The sequence below is a fragment of the Chiloscyllium punctatum genome, chromosome 37 (assembly GCF_047496795.1).
Source record: "Chiloscyllium punctatum isolate Juve2018m chromosome 37, sChiPun1.3, whole genome shotgun sequence".
Lineage (NCBI taxonomy): Eukaryota > Metazoa > Chordata > Chondrichthyes > Orectolobiformes > Hemiscylliidae > Chiloscyllium > Chiloscyllium punctatum.
In genome coordinates this window covers 3501796-3526120 of record NC_092775.1, presented here as the reverse complement: position 1 = coordinate 3526120, position 24325 = coordinate 3501796, and the positions used below count along the sequence as shown (strand labels likewise).

At 47.1% G+C, this 24325-nt stretch overlaps 1 protein-coding gene across 1 annotated transcript in view; it reads left to right on the top strand.

Moving 5' to 3' along the window:
- Positions 1 to 21487, top strand: part of snta1 (syntrophin, alpha 1) — a 47494-nt gene extending 26007 nt beyond the window's left edge. Inside the window, exons 2-7 of the mRNA XM_072556129.1 lie at positions 8233 to 8443; positions 9020 to 9227; positions 11834 to 11964; positions 13210 to 13409; positions 17087 to 17277; positions 18848 to 21487. Of these exons, the coding sequence (XP_072412230.1) occupies positions 8233 to 8443; positions 9020 to 9227; positions 11834 to 11964; positions 13210 to 13409; positions 17087 to 17277; positions 18848 to 18940 (1034 nt within the window). The 3' untranslated portion in view covers positions 18941 to 21487. The remainder of the gene's footprint in view (positions 1 to 8232; positions 8444 to 9019; positions 9228 to 11833; positions 11965 to 13209; positions 13410 to 17086; positions 17278 to 18847) is intronic.
- The last annotated feature ends 2838 nt before the right edge of the window (positions 21488 to 24325 follow it).

Here is a 24325-nt window from a genome sequence, read left to right as displayed (position 1 = left end):
CGTAATGTTAGGTGAAGGGGTAAATGTAGGGGTATGGGTGGGTTGCGCTTCGGCGGGTCGGTGTGGACTTGTTGGGCCGAAGGGCCTGTTTCCACACTGTAAGTAATCTAAAAAAAAGATACGGATCCTGTAAGTGAAGACAGTTTTAGAATGAAAGGGAAAAATGTAATAGCACAGGCTTGGAGGGCCGAAGGGTCTGTTCCTGTACTGAATTGTTCTTTGTTTTGTCAGTGATGAGGATAGATTGAAGAAGTTGGGACCATGCTCCTTGGAGCGAAGAAGGCTGCAAGGGAGATTTGATCGAGGTTTTCAAAGTTATGAATGGCTGGAGAGAGTAGATAAGTTCCTGCTCATGAAAAAAAGCCCAGAATGAGGGTCCTGGTGATGATTTAAAGTGATGTGGAAAAGAAGCAAAGGTGATGTGTGAAAATACACTCTCACTCAATGAGCAGTTAGGGTCTGGAATGTACTGGCTGGAAGTTGCTGGAGGCACATTCAATTGAAGCATTCAAGAGAGCATTGGACAGAGATATTGTGTAAAGGTGTGGGGCAGTGGCTAGAGATTGGCTCCAGGGAATAATGTTCATTTGAAGGCATGAAGCAGGCACGATAGGCCAAATAACCTTCTGTACTATAACATTTTTGAGATTCTGTGATATTCACAGCTTTCCAGTCCTCTCCAGGGGATGTTGATGTTGATGCCTGCGTCTCCACAATGTCCACCCTTACAACCCTCAGCATCTTCAAATGTCTCTATTCCAGTCCTGGTGGTGGTAACTGTAGTCAGACTTTGTACTAATGTAGCTGAAAATGTGTTGCTGGAAAAGCGCAGCAGGTCAGGCAGCATCCAAGGAGCAGGAGAATCGACATTTCGGGCATAAGCCCTTCTGCTCTTTGGATGCTGCCTGACCTGCTGCACTTTTCCAGCAACACATTTTCAGCTCGGATCTCCAGCACCTGCAGTCCTCACTTTCTCCTTTGTACTAATGTAGCTTTACCAATCTTTAAAAAGATGCCAGGCGGTATTTATTGCCCATTCCTAATTGCCCGGAGGGCAGTTGGGAGTCAGTTACATTGCTGTTGGTCTGGAGTCACATATAGGCCAAATCAGGTAAGGATGGCAGATTTCTTTCCCTAAAGGATATGAGTGAACTAAGTGTGTCTTTAAAACAATCAGCAATGGCTATACAGCCTTTAGGATAGCTTTTATTTAATTCAATTTATTTATTTTTAATTATATTTGACATCTACCATGATGGGACTTGAACCCACATCTCAGAACTTTACTACAATCTCACTGCCTTCCCCTAGTCCATCGAGTGTCTCAACCATGTCCTTTTTCACCATGGCAACATCTTGGTTATGACAGAAGGTGAGGATCTGGATCCTATTATTCTCAGTTTTAATTTTCATCACCCCCCCATTTCTGCTTTATCTTACTCTTTATCTCTTTGATTGTCCAGGGAGCTCTGAATTCATTTATCCCCTTGTGGGGGATGTACCTCGACTTTAACTGAATATACTCCTCTATAGAGGCAGCTTGTTGTTCAGAGAAATTGTTACCTGTCAATCCTATTCCAATGTTCCTATTCTGGATCCATTCTCTCAGAATTTGGCCCCTCCAATGAATGATATTTGCTCCTCATAGTCTAAATTTTCTGATACAATTCATAGAATCCCTGCAGTGTGGAAGTAGGCCAGTTGATGCATCAGGTCCACACTGACCCTTCAACAATAGCCCATTCTGACCCACCATCCTACCCTATTCCCGTAACCCTGCAATTCCTTTGACCAATCCACCCTAAACTTCATAGACTGTGAGGAAATGGGAGCACCCAGAGGAAACCCACACAGACGCTAAGAGAATATGCTAACTTTACATAGACAGTCGCCTGAGGCTGGAATTGGACCCAAGTCCCTTGTGAGGCAGCAGCCACCACTGAGCCACCATGCCACCCACTGATACCAGATCCATTTGACCTGCCTCCTGCCCAGATCCAGATCCATCAATGCCTCCATCCCACTGGGTCAGGAACATTCTGAAACTGAAAACTCAGTAGAGTGCACTTCAGCAACTCTTCCTCTTCTCTGTCCTTGATGCCGTTATTGTATGAGGATTTTAGGAGTCCCCATTATCATTACTGTGTCCTGCTGATCAGTGCTTCTCAAACTGTTTTCCAACATAGTCCACTTTCAACCCTTGAAAATTAATGGGGCTCAGATGTCACCCAAAATAAAACAGCAGTGAAGCAACTGAACAACAGCCAGTATATAGTTATAATGTATATTGCATCATTATATGAACAGCTGTGCTTTTTAAAAGAACTGTATTAAAAATGTTATTACCCCACCCTAATGATTTTGCTCTGTTAGTCAGTTTGCAAACCATATACCTCAAATATTAATCATCAGATTTCAGTGAAACTTGATAAGCAGAGTGGCACACAGGAAGAGCTGATTACTTTTTCTGAAGACCCAGAGGGTGGGGTGATTCTGAATTTCCCTGCCTGTGAGGGTGGGAGAGGCAGAAACCCTCATCCCATTGAAGGACTGTTTTGATGTGCACTTGCAATGCCAAGGTATACAAGGCTATGGGCCAAATGCTGGGAAATGGGGTTAGAGCAGTGAGCTGTTTGTTCTTGACCAGCACAGACTTATTGGGCTGAAGGGCCTATTTCTGTGCTGTAGACCCCATGACTTCACTTTTAAAAGAGCTGTTAACTTTGGGAAAGGTTCTGATGAAGAATCTTATCAGCCTCGAGACGTTAACTCAGTTTCCCTCCACAGACGCTGCCACACTTGCTGAGTTTTTCCAGAACTCTCCCTGTGTTCAATAACATGGTGAAGCAGGACAAAGAGCAAATGGAGATTTTTAATAGAAGTCGCTGCTTTAGCATTTTGTGGATTGTCTCAACTGTTGTGAAATTTGTCAGACCTTCCAAATGTGAGCAGAGTTTTCAGAGCAAGTTGTTGAATGTGCCTCGGACTCAGGTTGCCCCTGTCCGATGCAAGCTCTTCATGGAAGAAACTTTTTCCCCAGCTTTGTCGTGACAGAGCATCAACAAGGCAAGGTTCAGTCTGAAGGCAATGCTGTCTAATTGTAACAGTGTTCAGCTCATAGTGTGTCAGGGGCATGAACTGTACTGTGTGCACTGTTCAGTTGTAGATTGATGCACTCACTCGTCCATTACTTTCTCTGAGCTGCCACCACTCGTAACCTTTAGTGTAGAAGCAGCGATCCTACTGACGTGCACATTTGCATCCAACATTCCAAACCTTCAGCAATGTCACATTGAGATTCTCTGCAAGCTGTCACTGTGCATTGTTTTTAATAGGAAATAAGGCAAAGGAACTTTTAGTTTTGCAGCTGAGAGTTTCAATAACATAAGGTGGTCTTTGTTGTCTCAGAGACTGCACTTTCAATGTGATTTCTGCTGCACACAATGCAGCGTAAAAATAAAATGTGATTGATTCACAAGGTAAGTAAATTTCCACATGTGTTCCTCCCAGCCTAGGGCTGACCCGTTCTCCCGGGGAAGTGGAATGTCTCTGGACAGTCACATGCGGCATCCAGTGCTCTTGGAGGTTTCAGACGAGCCCCTTGTATTCCTGTGTGATAGATGGTTCAGTGAACTTGCTCTCACCAAATTCTCCAACCCTACTGTAACAATTCCCTTCTCCAGACCCCATTCCCCACAGGCACATCCATAACTGTGACGAAAGCAAAATACTGTAGATGTTGGAAATCTGGAACACGGCAAGTACTTGAGAAACTCAGCAGGTCTGGCAGTGTCTGTGGAGTGAGAAATAGAGTTAATATTTGGAGTCCAATATGAATCTTGGTCAGAACCCAGTAGGATAATGGTCCATCTATTGTTTCTTAGTTCTAAATTTTGAGCAGGTGATGTCCTTGTGGTGTTACCACTGGGCGGTTAATTCAGAGACCCAGCTAACATTCTGGGGACCTGGATTCAAATCCCACCGTGGCAGATGGAGGAACTTGAATTTTTAAAAAGTTAAGAGTCTTGTGATAACGATGAAGCCATTGTAAAGCTCATCTGGTTCACTGCTGTCCAGAAGTATGAGCAATGATAAAGTCAGGATGGTATGGGACTCTGAGGAAAACTTTGCAGTTAGTGGCCACGAGGGTTTGGAAAGTGCTGTCAGAGGAATCTGAGTGAATTGTTAAAGTGTATCTTTTGACAGCACATACCCAGTGCTTCTCTGGTGTGTTGTGGGGAGGGCACACATGTTCAAGGTGGTAGTAACAATAGGAATCCGAGGAAATATAAACCTGCAGTCCAAACAGAATCCCCAAATAAACAACAGACTGACAACTTGTAATGTTACCGTTCCACCTCTATAAAATGAATCCCTGAATTTGATATGATTTATTTAATGTAAAGCCCTTGTATTTGAGGATAAATTTAAATGGCATGGTGCTTTCAAACAGCAGGATTGACTTTAACTTTATTTAAAACTCCTTCCTGTTGAGCTTTGGATCCTGGTATGGTTCTCAATGTCCTGGTCTCTGTTCCCTCCCTCTCCCTCTCCCTGTCTGTCTCAGTTTATCTCTCTCTCTCTCACACACTTTCTGTCTGTCTCATTCTGTCTGTCTTCATCTCTGTCTGTCTCTGTCTCTCCCCCCTTCCCATCATCTGTCTTTCCCTCTCTCTCTCACTCTCTCTCCTTCTCTCCCTCTCTTTCCCCTCTCTCCCTCCCCTTCTCTTCTGTCTTCTTGCCCGTGTCTTGGTCTCCCTCTCTCTATCTCTTCCCCCCGCACCCCCAGCCTCTCCCTTCCTCTCTTTCTCTCTGTCTGCCTCTGTCTCTGTCCCCCCCTCCCCTCTCCTTCCCCCTTCTCCAACTTTCCCTCTCCTTCTCTCTGTCTCCTCCCCCCTGCCCTGTGCCTTGTCTCCTCCTCCCGCCCCCCACTCTGTCTCTCCCTCTCTCTTTCTCTGTCTCTCCTTCCCTGCCTCTATACTTCCTACCTCCTCTCTTTCTCTGACTCCCCATTCTCTCATTCTCGGTCTCTTTCTCCCCCCCTGAAGGTTCTGGTCTGTATGGGAGGTGGCTGCCTGGGTGGTTGTATCCTGTACTCAGTCACTGTCACTGACTGATTCGATTGTACCTTATGCAAAGCGGTGAGGGTTTTTATTCCAAATAGTTTTTCTCAAAGTCAAATTCCACATTTAATCCCGAGCAATGAGGACATGAACGACCTTGTCCTTGCTGGCTTTTGCGGTTTAGATGTTACCCTCTGGGTTTCTCAGCTCCGTGAGTGCCAGGAGCTCTGTGAACATTCCATGGCTGGCCCCTCTCTGCTGGGTCACTCTGTGATTCATAGAAAGCTATTTGACTGTAGAAAGCATCACAGCTCTTGGCCGGTATTTATCCTTACACACCAAAGATGCATGAAGCCATTTGGCCCAATTTTGTGCTACCGTCCCCTCAGGAAAATATAACCATTCACACTTATCCCCATAATGACTTTTCATTTGTCTAATATCCATCGCCCAGTCTCCTCCAGAGTGTGGAATTGGATTTCTCCAGCAGCCAGTGAACCTGTAGCCTCTGTAGTTACTGAGGGAGGATACTGATCTTGTTGTCTGTTCTAAATCTGTGATAGTTAATCCACTGTTTGTGGCAGATCATTCTCGAGCTATAGCCCTGTCCTGGTCTTTCATTGCTAAACTTTTCCATTGTATTGCCCTGTAATTTTAGCAGAGGTCACGGAGGTGGAGATCAGGATTTTATTTTTGGATCTCATTGACATTTTGGTTTGGGAAGTGTGGGGAGGGGAGTTAGTTTCATTATCCCCGCAGTCCCAGCCACAATCCCTGGAATCTCTCTTAAAAATATCAGGGAGTCTCAGTTGGGACTCTGGATCAGGATCAGTGCAGCAGATGGGGAGCTTGGAGAAAGAGATTAAAGCCTCCATCCAATTTAGGCCACAAAAGTTTGTGTCTGACCAAGTTCCAAGCTGTTCTGTTGCTGCCCTGGGCTCCAGTGAAGGATGAAAGTCTGTGGGTTTTTTTGAGATTTTTAAGAAAATTAACTCATCGGATGTGGGTGTCGCTGGCTGTGCCCAGCATTTATTGCCCATCCCTAGTTGTCCCTTGAGAAGGTGAGGTTGAGCTCCCTTCTCGAACCGCTGCTGTCCACAGGATGTAGATACACCCACAATGTGCTTAGGGAGGAAATCCCAGGAATTTGACCCAGTGACAGTGAGGGAGCAGCGATATATTTCTAAGTCAGGATGATAAGTGATTTGGAAGGGAATTTGTAGATGGTGGTTTTCCCATGTATCTGCTGCCCTTGTCCCTCGAGGTGAAGTGGTCATGGGTTTGGAAGGTGCTGTCTGAGGATCTTTCTGCAGTGAACCTTGTAGATAGCACATACTGCTGCTACTGAGCACCGGTGTTGGAGGGAGTGCTTATTTGATGTTTTTCCAATCAAGCAGCTGCTTTGTCCTGGATGGTGTTGAGCTCCTTGAGTGTTGTTGGAGCTGCCCCCATCCAGGCAAGTGAGGAGTATTCCATCACACTCCTGACTTGAATCTTGTAGATAGTGGACAGACTTTGGGGAGTCAGGAGGTGAGGTACTCGCTGCAGGATTTATGGCCTCTGACCTGCTCTTGTAGCTGCTTTGTTTATGTGGCAAGTCCAGTTCAGTTTCTGGTCAATGCTAACCCCCAGGATGTTGATTGTCAGGGGTTCAATGATAGTAATGCCATTGACTATCAAAAGGCGGTGATTAGGTTGTCTCTTATTGGTGATGGTCATTATCTGGCATTTGTGTGGCCACGTCTCAGCCCAAGGAGAGAGTGAGGACTGCAGATGCTGGAGATCAGAGTCGAGAGTGTGGTGCTGGAAAAGCACAGCAGGTCAGGCGGCATCCGAGGAGCAGGAGAATCGACATTTTGAGCATTAGCACTTCATCAGGAAGGGATTCATCATTCCTGATGAAGGGCTTACACTTGAAATGTTGATTCTCCTGCTCCTCGGATGCTGCCTGGCCAACTGTGCTTTTCCAGCACCACACTCTTCAACACTTATCAGCCCAAGCCTGGATATTTAGAGTCATAGAGCTGTTCAGCATGGAAAGTGATCCTTTGGTCCAACCTGTCCATGCTGCCTATGTTTCACACACCTCTTGGCTCCTGCTTCTAATCGCAGCTAGTTGGAGTTCTGAACTGGGAGCCAAATAAACATGGATTGAGCTGGGCTGGCACACAGGGTGGGGAAGTTGAATGGCACAGCACCAACCCATTCTTTGGAGGTAACCAGCCCCAAGTTACTCTGGGAAATACAAACTGAGTATCCTCAACATTGATCTCTTGACTTCAGTTAGCAGACTTGGAGTCATTCTCCTGAATCCTGGGTTGTTCCTCCTCAGAATCTTTATCCTGAGCTGTGGGACCCAGCACCAATTTTACTTATTCCAAATAAATACACAAGATGTGTGCGAAGGAAACAAGTTACAAGTCTGCAATGACTCTTCTTCAGTGTCATACCCAGACCGGAAGCTAACCCTGTTTCTCTCTGTATAGATATTTTGCTGAGTTTCTCTGGCACTCTGTTCTTATTTCACATTTCCAGTACCTGCAGTATTTTGCTTCTGATTTTTGATTTAAATTAGATTCCCTTCGGCCCAATGTGTCCACACCGACCCTCTGAAAACTAACCCACCCAGACCCATTCCCCTACCCTACATTTACCCATGACTAATGCACCTTACACTATGGGCAATTTAGCATGGCCAGTTCACCTGAACTGCACACCATTGGATTGTGGGAGGAAACCGGAGAAACCCCACACAGACACAGGGAAAATGTGCAAACTCCACACAGTCACCCGAGGCAGCAATCGAACCCAGATCCCTGACACTGAGAGGCAACAGTGCTAACCGCTGAGCCACTGTGTTACCCATACGAACACATACCCTGCGAGTGTGAACTCATGACTTGTAAATCTCAACAACAGACTCGGTCAGTGTGGGGATTGAACCCGCAACCTTGGTATTATTAGCACCGCACTCTAACCACTTCTGCTAATCAACCTACTTATTCCCTGATAGTGCCTTAGTGCCCTGAAAACACAAGCATCACTGCCAATTATTTAAGATAAAACACTGTGCTTGACCTGTTTGATATTTTTTAAACAGTCCATTGCTTTCTTTGAGAATCGTTTTGCAAATGCGATGAGTTTAAGCTTCTGTTTTGTCGACCTCCAGTGAAGTACCTGAAGGAAGTGTCTTCGTATTTCAAGAACACCTCAGTGGGCTCTGCCCAGAGCTGGGATTCCTCGTCCCCCCCTGGGAGTGGGGGTAACTCTCCAGCTGGTCTGTATTCCCCCCCACATGGGGACCTGGAGCAGGAGAAGACCATCCCCTTGAAAATGTGTTATCTCCGTAGGAAAGTCCGAGCTCCGGACCAGGAGAAGAGGTGAGAAGGGGAGATGTGACCAGCACCTCGGTTAGTTCACAGTCAGAGCCACCATCTTAGCCCAGGGCCCAGCGCATGGAGCATGTATTCTATGAGACACTGCTTTTCAGTCCCACCCTAAAGTGTTCAGCACAAATTCAAATGCAGGTTAGCACTTAGGTCAGGACCGAGGGGAGAGGGGGGAGCGTGTCAGTATTTATAGGGGGTTCCCTGGGGAGGGAGGAGTGAGTCAGTATTTACAGGGGGGTCCCCGGGGTTGGGGGGAATATGTCGGTATTTACAGGATGTCCCTGGGGAGAGGGGTGGCTGTGTCAGTATTTACAATATTTACGCAGGGAGGGCTGGTGGTAGTGAATTCTGTCCCTTCCTCACCCCAGGTGCTGCCTGATCTGCGGAGGCCCTGCCGCACTCTGTGTTGGTCTGTCTCTGGGTCATTGTGTGTGTGTGTGTGTCTGTGTGTGTGTGTCTGTGTGTGTGTGTGTGTGTCTGTGTGTGTGTGTGTGTGTGTGTGAGAATGAGAATGATTGTATCAGTCTCAGTGTCCCTGTGTCTCTCTCTCTCTCTGTCCTGCTTTAGGTACATTGACCTCTCGTCTGCTGACGGAAAGTCCTCTGTGTCTCTACGGCTGAAGGATAGTGCCACTGCCCAGTCATGGTTCAGTGCCCTTCACGGTAATGCCAGTGCCCTCCTGCCCATGGTCAAAGCTGAGATGAGAACCCTGGCTGGGAACTCGGGTGTAGCTGGCAGTAAAGAAATTAAACACGTGGGCTGGCTGACCGAGCAGGTAAATTCCCTTTGTCTCCCACCATGGTGATCAGAGTTTGGAATAAAAACCAACGCACTGTCGGCTGTACTCACAGTCACCATCAATTTCCTGACAAATCAGGAGTAGGCCATTCAGCCCCTTGAGCCTGCTACACCTTTCATGTCTGATCTGATTAGTCTGCCTCCATGCCTAATCCCATGACCCTTCACCTCCCCTTTCCCCTTTCCTTGGAAAGAATCTCCCCATCTCCCTCTCAAACAAAAATCAAGCATTTGGCAGCCAGTACCTTTTGGCACTCACCATCTCCTTATCTCTGCTTTCAACGGACAACAGTGAGCCCGCTGCTAGATTCTCCCACAAGAGGAACGATCCTTTCCACATCCGCCCAGCCGTGTCCCCTCAGGATCCTAGATGTTTCAGTCAAGTCACCTCTTTCTCTCCTAAACGTCAGGAGATATCAGCCCAGACTGTCCACCATTCCTGATGCGATCCTATAGTTTCCCATAAGTTCCTTAGATAACACCGTTAATGGCATTGAAGACTTTACAGGATATTTCACAAACTAAATGTAACCCCAAGATCCAAGTGATATCAGGACAGGTGACCAAAGCTGATTCTCTGGCCAACGCTTGGTTTCATGGTCAAATACCTCCGTCCATGTGCCGGGGACAGCTAACATATTCCGTGCAAAAGTGCTGGAAATCAGAGTCTAGATTAGAGTGGTGCTGGAAAAGCGCAGCAGGTCAGGCAGCATCCGAGGAGCAGTAAAATCGACATTTCGGGCAAAAGCCCTTCATCAGGAACCCCTTTGCCCGAAACGTCGATTTTCCTGCTCCTCAGATGCTGCCTGACCTGCTGTGCTTTTCCAGCTCCACTTTAATCTAGACTTTGATTTCCAGCATCTGCAGGCCTCACTTTTGCCTAGTTGATTTTAACCTTACTGCGAATCCTCTTGCAAGGATACCTACCTTGAAGAGGTCCTACTTCTATCTCCACATCCTGTGCAGCAGACAGATGATGTTTTACTCAGTTACATAGCTGTGTATATCCATAAACTGTATGAAAATAAAACCTGCACAAATTTACACACTGGATAAAACTAAGGAGTTGCTGAAACCAGTGCTGTGTTTAAGATGCTAAAGGATCATTCATGTTCATGTTGAGATGGTGACACAGTAATATTGTCACTGCTTGGAAATGCTGGGATCAAATCCCATCCTAGTAATTGGTGGAATTAAATTCATGTGAAATATAAAGCAGTGATACTGATAACTGTCATCGATTGTAGTAATATTTTAACATTGTTTAGATAAGAAATCTGCCATGCTTTCCTGGTCTGGCCTACGTGTGACACTATCCAACACTCAGTTCGAGAGCAGTTAGAGACGGAGAACACATTTCTGGTTTTACCAGAGGCACCTGCATCCCATTGGATAAAAAAGACCACAGCTTTACCCTGTGATCACACGTCACGTGAAGGAAGTTTATCAACTGGTTAATTTTCAGATTCTTGTTATTGATCTATTGCTGGTGAGAGCAGTAATTGTTGCTCATCCCCACTTGTCTTTAAGAGTCACATTGTTGGCCTGGAGTTATGTGTAGGTCAGACTTGGAAAGATCCTAAGACCAGGTGGATTTTTACACCCAAACCCTGATCATTTCAAGGGCAGCAAAATGTTAGCTTTCAATTACACGTTTATCAACTCCATCAATTTAACCTCACCATCTGCCCACACCCATATTCCCAGAACATTCGCTTCAGAACTACAATCCAATACACATTATGCCTTTGCCCCCTTTCTCTCTCTCTGTCCCACATCTCTTCTTTTTGAACATTCTCTGTATGTCTTTCTCCCTCTGTCTCTCTCCTTCTCAGTTTTCATTCTCTGTCTCTCTCTCTCAGTGTCACTCTCTAATTCTGTCTTTGATTCTCTGTCTCGCTCTCTCACTGCCTCTCTCGCTCTATCCCTCTTGCTTTCTCTCACTCCATCTGTTTTTCTCTCTCTGTCTCTATCTCTCTTGCCCTATCTGTCTTGCTGTCTCTCTCTCTGTTTCTCTCTCTCTCTTTGTCTCTGTCCTGCTCTCTGTCTCTCACTCCTTCTTTTGCTCTCTGTCTCTCTCTCTCTCTCTCTCTCTCTTTGTCTCTCTCTCTCTCGATCATGCTCTGTGACTCTCTCGGTTTCTCCCCTAGTTACACTGTGATGGTTGGTTGGGCTCCTACTGCATGTTGACCCAGATCCCCTGTCTCTCCTGCCCCTGGTCTGACTCCCTCCTCTGGTCTCTCCTGCCCCTGGTCTGACTCCCTCCTCTGGTCTCTCCTGCCCCTGGTCTGACTCCCTCCTCTGGTCTCTCCTGCCCCTGGTCTGACTCCCTCTTCTGGTCTCTCCTGCCCCTGGTCTGACTCCCTCCTCTGGTCTTTCCTTCCCCCTGTTCTGTTTCCATCCTCCACTCTCTCCTGTTCCCTGTCTCTCCTATGCCAGCACCCACCTTCTCTCCTGCCTCTACTCCGATCTCACCTGCTTCTCCCTGCCCCTCCTGGTCTGTCTTCTGAACTCCCCATTCTCTCCTGTGCCTGTGGTCGGTCCCACATTGCTCTGAGCTGTCTTGTGTCTGGTTTCCTGCAGGTATCTGGTGATGTGGAGAAACCTATCCTGGCCATTCTCACTGAGAAGGACCTGCTGCTGTACAACAGTTTACCACAGACTAGAGAGAGTCTGAACAGCCCCAGCTCCAGGCACCCCCTCATAGCAACCAGGTCAGCCATAACACTGCCTCCTTCTGGCTCCCATTTGTAACTGCAGACTGAGTGTAATTCCAGACATGAGGTTGGTTTGGAAAAAGTGGGAAATAGTTGAGGAGCCATGTGATTAGTGCGATGGAGTGGCTTGTTAGACCCTTCACAGACGGTTAGGAAAGCAACCACATTGCTGTGGGTCTAGAGTCACATGTAGGCCAGACCAGTTAAGGATGGCATTTCCTTCCCTAAAGGACATTAGTGACCCAGATGTGGGTTTACTGTCAACCAGCAATTTCATGGTCAGTTCTACAGAGATATCACTGCCATGCTTGAGAATTGAGTTCAAATTCTCAACAGCTGCAAGGGGATTTGATCTCAATCCTTCCACTTGCTATTGACTAGTAATACTGGACCAGTAACCTTCCCACACTGATCGAGACAGGGAGGTGATGGATGTCCAATGACAGCAGATTCCGTATTATTCCCAACTGGAGCTTCTCACTATATCTATTATTCCTCCTGGAAAGATCTTAGTGAAGCAGCGGAGGCTTTTTGGAGCTTTTTGTAGATGTTGGACTGAGGGAAAGCTGTAGGGTTAGTTTTGGTTTGCAAGCAGCAGCAGAGACACCTAAGACAAATTCTACAGAGTAACAGGTAAGTAAATTGGAGAACGCCGTTGGTCTAAGGATTGAGAGTAAGAGGACTCTCTCACTTGAAAAGCAATGGCAACTTGAAGAAGAAGCTTTTCTCTGCCGTCTAGCATGGGCACGATGGGTGAAAGGGACTTGGCGAGAGGTGGGAGATAGGTGACAGGGTTTTCACTGAGCTCGAGGTCAGGAAGAGATGGATGTTGGGAGAGCAGTGGATCGTCAAGTGTGAAGGTGATAAATTTACGGATAACAGCTTCAGCAACAGATCGGCTGAGACACGGGAAGAGTCTGCTGATCTTTTGATGGTGCCATGAATATATGGTCCAAGGCAATGCCAATTCCCTGGAAACTGGAGTTCCCATGTTCTGTTCCAGGGAATCTCCTCCCTCTGAATTCTGTACTCATCATTGAAATGTGTCAATATCTACCACCTCGATATTCTGAAAACATCATGCAGACCCCGTTTCCCCCCCCCCCGCTGTGTGTGTTTTGCTTTCAGTTGATGCTGGAAGGTCAGTGCATACCGTGTGGGATCAGTTTGGGATTGAACACGAGGTCAGTTTATCACCGGTTAGTCAGAGAGGGTTAAGGTGGTTGCTGTTCTGTCTTTCAGGTTGGTTCACTCTGGTCCTGCCAAGGGCTCCCTGTTGGCAGACTCCTCCGAGCTGTCCTTTGTCCTGAGAGCTGGCACCCCACTTGGCGTGGAGACCCACCTGTTCTGTGCAGAGCTCCAGTCGGACCTGTCCGTGTGGACACGCCTGCTGGTCGATGGCTGTCACAGCGCTGCAGAGCTCATCCAGGAGGTAGCCACAGGTGAGGTGGTCTTCCCTCAGAGAGACTGTGTGGGGAGGTGGAGGGAAACAACCTATCTGACCGTAAGTCGTAAGGTCAGAATCAGGCCATTCAGCCCATTGAGTTTGCTCTGCCATTCAACGAGGTCATGGCTGATCTGATCATGTTCAACTCCAGAGTTTCCTGCCTTTTCCCCATAACCCTTAATCCCCCTTCCCGATTAAACACCTCTCTCTCTCTCAGCCTTGAATATACTGAATGACCCACTTGCTGTGGCTACAGGATAAAGTCCTGCATTCCAGGTAAAGTTCAGCCAAGTCTCTCCGAACACCAGTATTTATACATTTCTTCTCTTTTAGAGAATATTCTGTTTTCCCTTTTCTAATGATCCAAGTGAATTGGTTTGCACTTCTCCATATTACATTCCATCTGTCAGGCAGGAACATGGCCAGTAGGAGCAGGAGGAGGCCATTCAGCCCTTTGGGGCTGCTGCACCATTCAGTCTGATCATGGCTGATTGTCCAACTCTATCCACAAAAACCATACTGAATGGAGGGGCAGGATTGCGCAGCCATGGGCCCTAATGCTCTCTGAGGTCTTGGCTTATTCTTGTGTTGATTTGAGTTCAGAATACAGAGAGAGAAGCAAACCTGCCCTAAATTGCCTCCAATTTCTCTTTGCCCTCCAAGCCAAACTCTTAAGGGATAGCATCTCATAGAGTCATAGCCTTTGGCCGCACTGTAAGATACAGCAGCAGAATTAGGCTATTCAGCCCATCGAGTCTGCTCTGCCAATGGATCATGGCTGATTTGTTTCTTCACCCCATTCTCCAGAATTCTTCCCTTAACCTTTGAACTCCTTACCAATCAAGAGCCTTTCTATCTCTGTCTACACCAGTGATCAAACTCCTTCCCACTCTCTTCCCTGTTTCAGCACTCAGCCTGTAGACTTGTTGCTGTGGGGTTTTAAGTGTTCACCTAAATAATTGTTCAGTCTTGCAGGGTTTTGTCCCTCTACCACCCTTTCAGACAGATTCCAGATTACCCATCTCCCTCTGACTGGAAATCCCCTCAAACCCTCTTGCTCCTTACATAGAACATAGAACATAGAAGAATACAGCGCAGTACAGGCCCTTTGGCCCTCTGTTGCGCCGATCCAAGCCCACCTAACCTACACTAACCCACTATCCTCCATATACCTATCCAATGCCCACTTAAATACCCATAAAGAGGGAGAGTCCACCACTGCTACTGGCAGGGCATTCCATGAACTTACGACTCGCTGAGTGAAGAACCTACCCCTAACATCAGTCCTATATCTACCCCCCCTTAATTTAAAGCTATGCCCCCTTGTAATAGCTGACTCCATACGTGGAAAAAGGTTCTCACTGTCAACCCTATCTAACCCTCTAATCATCTTGTACACCTCTATCAAGTCACCCCTAAACCTTCTTTTCTCCAATGAAAACAACCCCAAGTGCCTCAGCCTTTCCTCATAGGATCTTCCTACCATACCAGGCAACATCCTGGTAAACTTCCTCTGCACCCGTTCCAGTGCCTCCACATCCTTCCTATAGTATGGCGACCAAAACTGCACACAATATTCCAGATGCGGCCGCACCAGAGTCTTATACAACTGCAGCATGACCTCAGGACTCCGGATCTCAATTCCTCTACCAATAAAAGCCAGTACGCCATATGCCTTCTTCACTGCACTATTTACCTGGGTGGCAACTTTCAGAGATCTGTGTACATGGACACCAAGATCCCTCTGCTCTTCCACACTACCAAGTATCCGACCATTAGCCCAGTACCCCATCTTTTTGTTACTCCTACCAAAGTGAATCACCTCACACTTAGCTACATTGAACTCCATTTGCCACCTTTCTGCCCAGCTCTGCAGCTTCTCTATATCCCGCTGTAACCTGCCACATCCTTCCTCACTGTCTACAACTCCTCCGACTTTTGTATCATCCGCAAACTTGCTCACCCAACCTTCTAGCCCTTCCTCCAGGTCATTTATAAAAATGACAAACAGCAATGGTCCCAAAACAGATCCTTGCGGAACACCGCTAGTGACGGCACTCCAAGATGAACCTTTGCCATCAACTACTACCCTCTGTCTTCTTCCAGAGAGCCAATTCCTAATCCAAACCTCCAACTCACCCTCAATGTCATATCTCTGTATTTTCTGCAGTAGCCTACCATGGGGGACCTTATCAAACGCCTTACTAAAATCCATATATACCACATCTACCGCTTTCCCCTCATCTACCTCCTTAGTCACCTTCTCAAAGAATTCAATAAGGTTTGTGAGGCACGACCTGCCCTTCACAAAACCATGCTGACTATCTTTGATCACATTATTCTTATCCAGATGTGCATAAATCCTATCCCTTACAGTTCTCTCTAAGACTTTGCCCACAACAGAAGTGAGACTCACTGGCCTATAGTTACTAGGATTATCCCTACTCCCCTTCTTGAACAAGGGAACCACGTTTGCTAGCCTCCAGTCCTCTGACACTACTCCTGTAGACAAAGAGGACACAAAAATCAAGGCCAATGGCTCTGCAATCTCCTCCCTTGCTTCCCAGAGAATCCTAGGATAAATGCCATCAGGCCCAGGGGACTTATCTATTTTCACCCTTGCCAGAATTTCCAACACCTCTTCTCTACATATCTCAAAGCCATCCATTCTACTTATTCGTGCCTCAGTATTTATATCGGCAACAATGTCCTGTTCCTGAGTGAATACTGACGAAAAGTATTCATTCAGTGTCTCCCCAATCTCTTCAGCCTCCACACGCAACTTCCCATTACTATCCTTGATTGGACCTATTCCTTCCCTAGTCATTCTTTTATTCCTAACATACCGATAGAAAGCCTTAGGGTTTTCCCTAATCCTACCAACTAAGGACCTTTCATGTCCCCTCCTTGCTGCTCTTAGCTCTAAACCGTGCCCCTGAGTTACTGAACGCCTGCACAAAAAAGAGGCATTGCTCCCTATATACTCTGTCTATGCCCCTCAGAACATTGTACATCACATCCAGATCCCCCTTCAACCTCCCCTGCTGTAATAACAACAGGAGTAGGCCATTGAGCCCATTGAACCATCCAATAACATGGCTGGTCTTTTTGTGGCCTCAGCTCCACTTACCTGTGTACTCACCAGCGGGTAATGAAAACAGCCCCAGCCTATCTAAACTCTCTTTATTGCTGAATCAGTACAGCCCAGGAGTATCCTGGTGAATGTCTCTGTCCACCCTCTCCAGTACTATTACATCCCTCCAATAGCGACATGGCCAGAGGTCTACTCCTGTAGTCACCAAGGTTCTGTACAGATCCAACATAACCTCCCTGCTCTTGTATTCAGTACATTAACTAACAAAGTCAAGTAGCCTTTATACCTCCTTAACCACCTTATCTATCTGACCTGCTGTCTTCAAGGATCTGTGGACACGCACAGCAAGATCCCTCAGATCCTGTATACTCCCTTAGGTCCCACCATTCAACACATACTCCCCTTGCCATCTTAGACCCCTCCCCTAAAAATAAATCACCTCATACTTTTCATTTGTCATTTTTCAGCCCATCTGTATCACCCTGTAGTCTAAGGCTTCCCTCCTCTTGCTTCCTGTTGTGCTGTGATCGACAGAGTCCAGGGTTTAATGCTCTCGGTATTTCTCCCCCCTTCTTCAGCATGTACCTGGAATGGCCAGAACTGTAAACTCACTGTGCACTTGGACAAAGGCTTCACCATCTACCAGGACGCTGCTGAGGTGGGCAGACCCAAGGTTCTCCTCAGCCAACCCTTTGAGAAACTTCGCATGTCATCTGATGATGGGGTCAAAGTGCTGTTCCTGGACTTTGGGGGCCCTGAGGGGGAGATTGTGAGTATTTCCACCAGGTTTTATCCTGCACAGAAGCTGCTAATTGAAATGGTGGGGATGGTTTGTGTTAATGTTTCTATTACTGCACTCTAATTCCAGAGAATGTAAGTTCACATTCAAATAGTCATTTGGCAGGACAGAATTTGAGTATTGCAGAAAAAAAGATTGATTTCCAGGGGAAAAAGCCAACATTCATTCTGCTTGAGAGGAGAATGCAGTTGGTTGGCAAGTGGTCTCTTAATTGGTAATGGCATTGCTATGGAGAATGCAGCAGTCATTAAGGATTGACAGCTAACTGCCAAACTTTGTTTAGATTTAAAACAAGGCAGGTTCACTCTGATTGGTGCCAACACCTTTCAAAAGTGTTAAATCGACTTCCACCAAAAGGATGCCACTTTGTTCCACTGCTCTTCAAGTTACATTTAAAAAAACAAAATATCTGCAGACCTTACACAACCAATCAGCATGCTGCTCTAATCCAGTATGAATGTTGTTTTCCCCTTGAATTGGTTTTCTTGTAAAATGTCCTGATGATGCGCTGGCACAGTAGCTCAGTGGTTAGCACTTCTGCCTCAGCACCAGGGACCCGGGTTTGATTCCACTCTTGTGTTACTGTCTGTGTGAAGTTTGTATATTCTCCCAAGTCTGCGTGGTCGGAGGGTCAGTGCTGAGGGAGTGCCGTGCTGTCGGACAATCAGCACTAAGATAGCAGGCACTGTCAAGTCAGCACTGAGGGAGTGGGCAGTGTGGGAGGGTCAGCACTGAGGGAGTGGGCAGTGTGGGAGGGTCAGCACTGAGGGAGTGGGCAGTGTGGGAGGGTCAGCACTGAGGGAGTGGGCAGTGTGAGAGGGTCAGCACTGAGGGAGTGGGCAGTGTGGGAGGGTCAGTGCTGAGGGAGTGCCACACTGTCGGACAGTCAGTGCTGAGGGAGCACCGCACTGTTGGAGGGTCAGTGCTGAGGGAGCGGACACTGTCAGAGGGTCAGTGCTGAGGGAGTACTGCACTGTCAGAGGGTCAGTGTTCAGGGAGCAGTCCAGTGTTGGAGGGTCAGTGCTGAGGGAGTGAGCACTGTCGAAGGGTCAGTGCTGAGCGAACGCTGCACTGTCAGAGGGTCAGTGCTGAAGAAGTGACGCACTTGTCATATTGCTGTATCTGGAATCTTACTGCCTGCAAATTGGCTCCTGTGTTTGTTACATAACAATGATGAGTGTGCTTCTTGAGCAGTTAATTGGCTGTCCTGAGGCAATGTGAGGACACTATACAAATGCTGGATTTTGGACCCATGCACCGACCATGTTTGAGGTTTTGGTGGGGAGGGGGCTATATCACAGAATCTGCCCACAGGGGATTAAATGGGACAATACGTGACGGATGAAGTTAAATGTTGGTTGGGCCATTTGAGGTTCCAATCACAGTCTTTGTCTTACACCGAAATCTTTGATCCGGAGATCTCCATGAAATTGCAAACATCTGGCATTAGGTGACTGTCTTGACTCTTGGTTGGATCCCTGAGTGATCCTGTTCTCTCGAATGTGTTCAGATCAGTCATTGTGACCTTTCTGTTTGACAGCAACTCAACCTACAGTCATGCCCGAAAACCATTGTCTTCATCATCCACTCATTCCTGTCAGCAAAGGTGACTCGCCTTGGTCTCCTGGCCTGAGGATGAACTCTGATGATAGATTGTGACGTCGAGTCGGGTGGATGGAATGGAGATTCAATTGGATCAACTGACCAACAATGCACGCAATGAACGCAAATTAATACTTCATTGGAAGTTGTGTTTTTAATCTGTGACAGAAGTTACATTTCCCTTTTGCATATGCTGATTTACTAAGTTCCTGTTACTAAACTTCATCCCTTCAGCAGTCCCCAGTCATGTTGTGTTGGTAATTAGATTCAGGGCATCTAAGTAGGACACTGACTGAAGTAATCCAGAGTTTGCATCCACTGCACCTAATCTGAGAATTTTTAAAAACCTAGTAGTGGAACACTGGGGACTCAATAACTAAGTGACATTGCAGCTGTTAGTGTGTCGTATTGCCAGTTGGTTCATTGGTGTCCGTTAGGAAAGGACATCTGCTGTTCTTACCTGGTTTGGCCTGGCCCCATGTTACTCCAGACCCACAGCAATGCCGCTGTCTCCTAACCAGCCTCTGAAAAGACCCGAACGAGCCCCTCAATCAGATCAAAGCTGCAATAAAGAATAACCAAAGTCTGCCATGCTTTGTCAAAACAAATCTTCAGATTTTTCACACTTCCCATAACAAAAAAATCTGTCGAGATCACATTGTGCAAATAAAATGTTTCTCTGTGAATTTCTCAGGCAGGAGATTTAGATGAGAGCAAATAGAAATCCTTCAGAGGGCCACTGTTTGCACCCTTTATCTATCCCCCATCAATAATTGTTACTTAGTTGGGGTTTAGCTCTGGGGAATGACTAAATATTCCAGGTTTACACCAAAGGAGCTTTTTATGTCTAATATTTCTCACCCTGGTTTCTTGCGGAGGCTAATCATGATGTGAGCTTGATAGCGGTCACGGGTACTCGGTACTGGACGGGTATTAATCCCCTCCCACTTTCTGAATTCCTATTACTTGGGCACCTGAACTCCCCTAGAGCCTTCAGTATGTCTCTCAGATCAGTGTATGTCAGGTAGGCTGAGCTATAATGTTCCCTGACTCAATGCTTTTGCTGTATGTGTCGTTAGCTGAGTGTCACGGCCCCAGTCCGGTTGTTATGCCTCCTCCCCAGTCTAGGCCCCAGTCTATTTGCTGCACATAGCTTGGTAAGCTGGAGACCTTGGTATGGGTCCATTGCTTTGGCTGCTTTCTGAAACATCAGCTCATTGTTTGGCTGTGATCATTGTGAAGTTATGATTCAGCCAGAGGCCAGGCTGCTCTTGCTGTTCTCCAGGCCTTTGATCGTTTTTTCCAGTTTCTCTGATAGATTGTATACAATGCCTTTGTTATGGTGCCAAGCTTACAGACTCCTCAATGTTGAAAGAACATTTCCTTTTATAAACACTAATTCTTCCCTCCGTCAAATGAGCACTTGCAGTATTAGACTTGATGCCTTGGTGATATTCTTTTTATGTTATGAACTTTTAAAAACTATTTCTGCCCACATCAGGCTGTAGAGGTCAGAATGAGGTGTTACCAGGACCATGGCAAGCACTCCACCCCCACCCTCCAAGAATCTCTGGGAGTTGGAGATCAGTCTCACTGGATGGAGATCCCAGTGGTCTGATCAATTCTCATATCATTGTGACATTCTTCATTTAACTGGCCAATTAACTCCAAATGTTTGTTAAGGACATTGTTTTAACCAGTGACAGAGTATGATATTTCCTCTCTTTCTTAGAGCCTCCCCGGTCCTCACTTTTTCTCTTCCTTTGCATCATCTCTCTCTCTCTCTCTGCTTAATCCCTCTTCATCTCTCTACCTGTTTCTTCTCCTCTTCTTTCTTTTCCCCATCCTTCCTTTCTCTCCTCCCTCTTGCTGTCTCTCTCTGGCACATGGTTTATGCCCACCCCCTCCCCTCCCCCGGACCACTATCCTCCAGTAAAGGTCCCTTGATTGATACGTCACCCGATCAGCTCAGAGCACCTAACCATCTTGATATTCAGTGATCAGAGGGACACAGGTTGAAGGGGATGAACCAGGGAGGGAGACGAGAATTGGCTTTAGTACAGCAAATAGTTGAGATTTGGAAACTGCAGCCTGAAGGAACATTGGGCAGAGATCCAGGAGGGAATGGGATAAATACTTCAAAAGGAATAAATAAAAAGGCAGGAGACTGCAGAAAGAGCAGGAGAACGGGACAATTTGGATGATTATTTCAAAGAGCTGTCCTGAGGACGATGGGTGGAATGGCCTGCTTCTGTTCTGCAGAATTTGAAATGAGAAACCCCTGAGAGCTCTTCAGTCAGTCATCCTGGGACCAGCTCTAACATCAGCGAAGTTCTGTCACTTCCCGAGTGTGTACCATTTCCTAATTCACAGCCAAATAATGACATGACGTCATTTCAAACAGTTACAATCAAACAGGGACTTATCTTTTTACCTTTGCTTCTAAGAGTTTATATCTCACAGCAATGTTTGCAGAGAAGCTTTGTATATTACATCATTATTAATTTAAGAATGAGCTTTGCTGGTTTCATTGTATATACCTTGGATGTGGAATTAAAATCAAAACATTTATAATCTGTGGGAAACTTGGCCCCTCCGTAGATTTTACTGCAACTCTTTCTCATCTCATTGGCTGCAAGTGAGAAGAGGGAATGGGATGCTGTGGCATCGGTTCCTGGGGTTTTCAGAACAGAATCACTGTCAGCTTCCCTCAGTTAATCATTTGTACCAGAGAGGAACCTCAAGAGATGGACTTCCCACAGCTAACACACTGGGAAATACGCACACAGCAACAAAGATCGCTAGATAAGGAACGTGCATTCAATCCCAACATCTTCAACATATCTCGTCCAAATTTAACTCCACTGTCGGAGGGTCAGTGCTGAGTGAGAGCTGCACTGTTGGAGGGTCAGTGCTGAGAGAGTGCTGCACTGTCGGACGGTCAGTACTGAGGGAGTGCTACACTGTCAGAGGGTCAGTACTGAGGGAGAGCCCACACTGTCACAGGGTCAGTGCTGAGGGAGCGCCGCACTGTCGGAGGGTCAGTGCTGAAGGAGTGGGCACTGTGGGAGGGTCAGTGCTGAGGGAGTGCTGCACTGTCGGAGGGTCAGTACTGAGGGAAAGCTGCACTGTCACAGGGTCAATGCTGAGGGAGCGCCGCACTGTCGGAGGGTCAGTGCTGAGGGAGTGGGCACTGTGGGAGGGTCAGTGCTGAGGGAGTGCCGCACTGTCGGAGGGTCAGTGCTGAAGGAGTGGGCACTGTGGGAGGGTCAGTGCTGAGGGAGCGCCGCACTGTCGGAGGGTCAGTGCTGAGGGAGTGGGCACTGTGGGAGGGTCAGTGCCGAGGGAGTGCCGCACTGTCGGATGGTCAGTGCTGAGGGAGTGGGCACTGTGGGAGGGTCAGTGCTGACGGAGTGCCACACTGTCAGAGGGTCAGTGCTGAGGGAGTGGGCACTGTGGGAGGGTCAGTGCTGAGGGAGTGCTGCACTGTCAGACGGTCAGTACTGAGGGAAAACTGCACTGTCGGAGGGTCAATGCTGAGGGAGTGCCGCACTGTCGGAGGGTCAATGCTGAGGGAGTGCCGCACTGTCGGAGGGTCAGTGCTGAGGGTGTGCCGCACTGTTGGAGGGTCAGTGCTAAGGGTGTGCTGCACTGTAGCAGTGTCAGTGCTGAGGGATGCCGTACTGTTGGATGGTCAGTGCTGAGGGTGTGCCGCACTGTTGGAGGGTCAGTGCTAAGGGTGTGCTGCACTGTAGCAGTGTCAGTGCTGAGGGAGTGCCATACTGTCGGGTGGTCAGCGCTGAGGGAGTGCTGCACTGTCGAAGAGTCAGTGCTGAGGGAGTGCCGTACTGTCAGAGGATCAGTGCTGAGGGAGTGCTGCACTGTCGGAGATGATTTTAGTTGAGGTTCTGTCTGGGGTTTTGTGGACATTTCAAAGATGCCATCAGATGAAGGAGCTTCACAAGAATTGTCCCAGGAATGAAAAGCTTTTGAGGACTCTGGGTTTATACTCGATGGAGTTTAGAAGGATGAGGGGTGATCTAATCGAAACTTACAGAATACTGAATGACCTGGACAGAGTGGATGTTGGGAAGATGTTTCCATTGGTTGGAGAGACTAGGTCCCGAGGGCATAGCCTTAGAGTAAAGGGAAGACCCTTTAGAACAGAGATAAGGAGAAACTTCATCAGCCAGAGAGTGGGCAATCTATGGAATTCATTGCCACAGAGGCTGTGGAGGTCAAGTCATTTAGTATATTTAAGATGGAGATAGATAGGTTCTTGAGTATTAAGGGTTACGGGGAGAAACTTAACAGCCATGATTGAATAGCAGAGCAGACTTGATGGGCTGAATGGCCTAATTTCTGCTCCTATGTCTTATGCTCTAAGAAGAGGGGTGGGGCATTGTCCTGAGGGAGCTGGTTAGTATTTAATCATAGAACCTGTACAAGTCCAGACTGACCTTCAGAAGAGTATCCCACCCAAACCCATTCCCCTACCCTATTACGATACATTTACCTGTGACTAATACACCTAATCGACACATCCCTGAACTCTATGGGTAATTTAGCATGGCCAATTCACCTGACCTGCACATCTTTGGACTGTGGGGGGAAACCAGAGCACCCGGAGGAAACCCACGCAGACACGGGGAGAATGTAAACTCCACACAGATTGTCATCTGAGGCAGGAATCGAACCACAATCCCTGGCACTGTGAGGCAGCAGTGCTAACCAATAAGCCACCCCTGCTCAATCAACAGCCCATTTAACATGGATCATCTGATAGTTACACATCGATGCTTGCCGGATTTTATAATGATACGTTTAATCTATTACAACAATGGCTGTACATAGAGTCATAGAGATGTACAGCATGGAAACAGACCCTTCGGTCCAACCCGTCCATGCCGACCAGATATCCCAACCCAATCTAGTCCCACCTGCCAGCACCCGGCCCATATCCCTCCAAACCCTTCCTATTCATATACCCATCCAAATGCCTCTTAAATGTTGCAATTGTACCAGCCCCCACCACATCCTCTGGCAACTCATTCCATACACGTACCACCCTCTGTTTGAAAAAGTTGCCCCTTAGGTCTCTTTTATATCTTTCCCCTCTCACCCTAAACCTATGCCCTCTAGTTCTGGACTCCCTGATCCCAGGGAAAGGACTTTGTCTATCTATCCTATCCATGCCCCTCATAATTTTATAAACCTCTATAAGGTCACCCCTCGGCCTCCGCCACTCCAGGGAAAACAGCCCCAGCCTGTTCAGCCTCTCCCTGTAGCTCAGATCCTCCAACCCTGGCAACATCCTTGTAAGTCTTTTCTGAACCCTTTCAAGTTTCACAACATCTTTCCGATAGGAAGGAGACCAGAATTGCACTCAGTCTTCCAACAGTGACCTAACCAATGT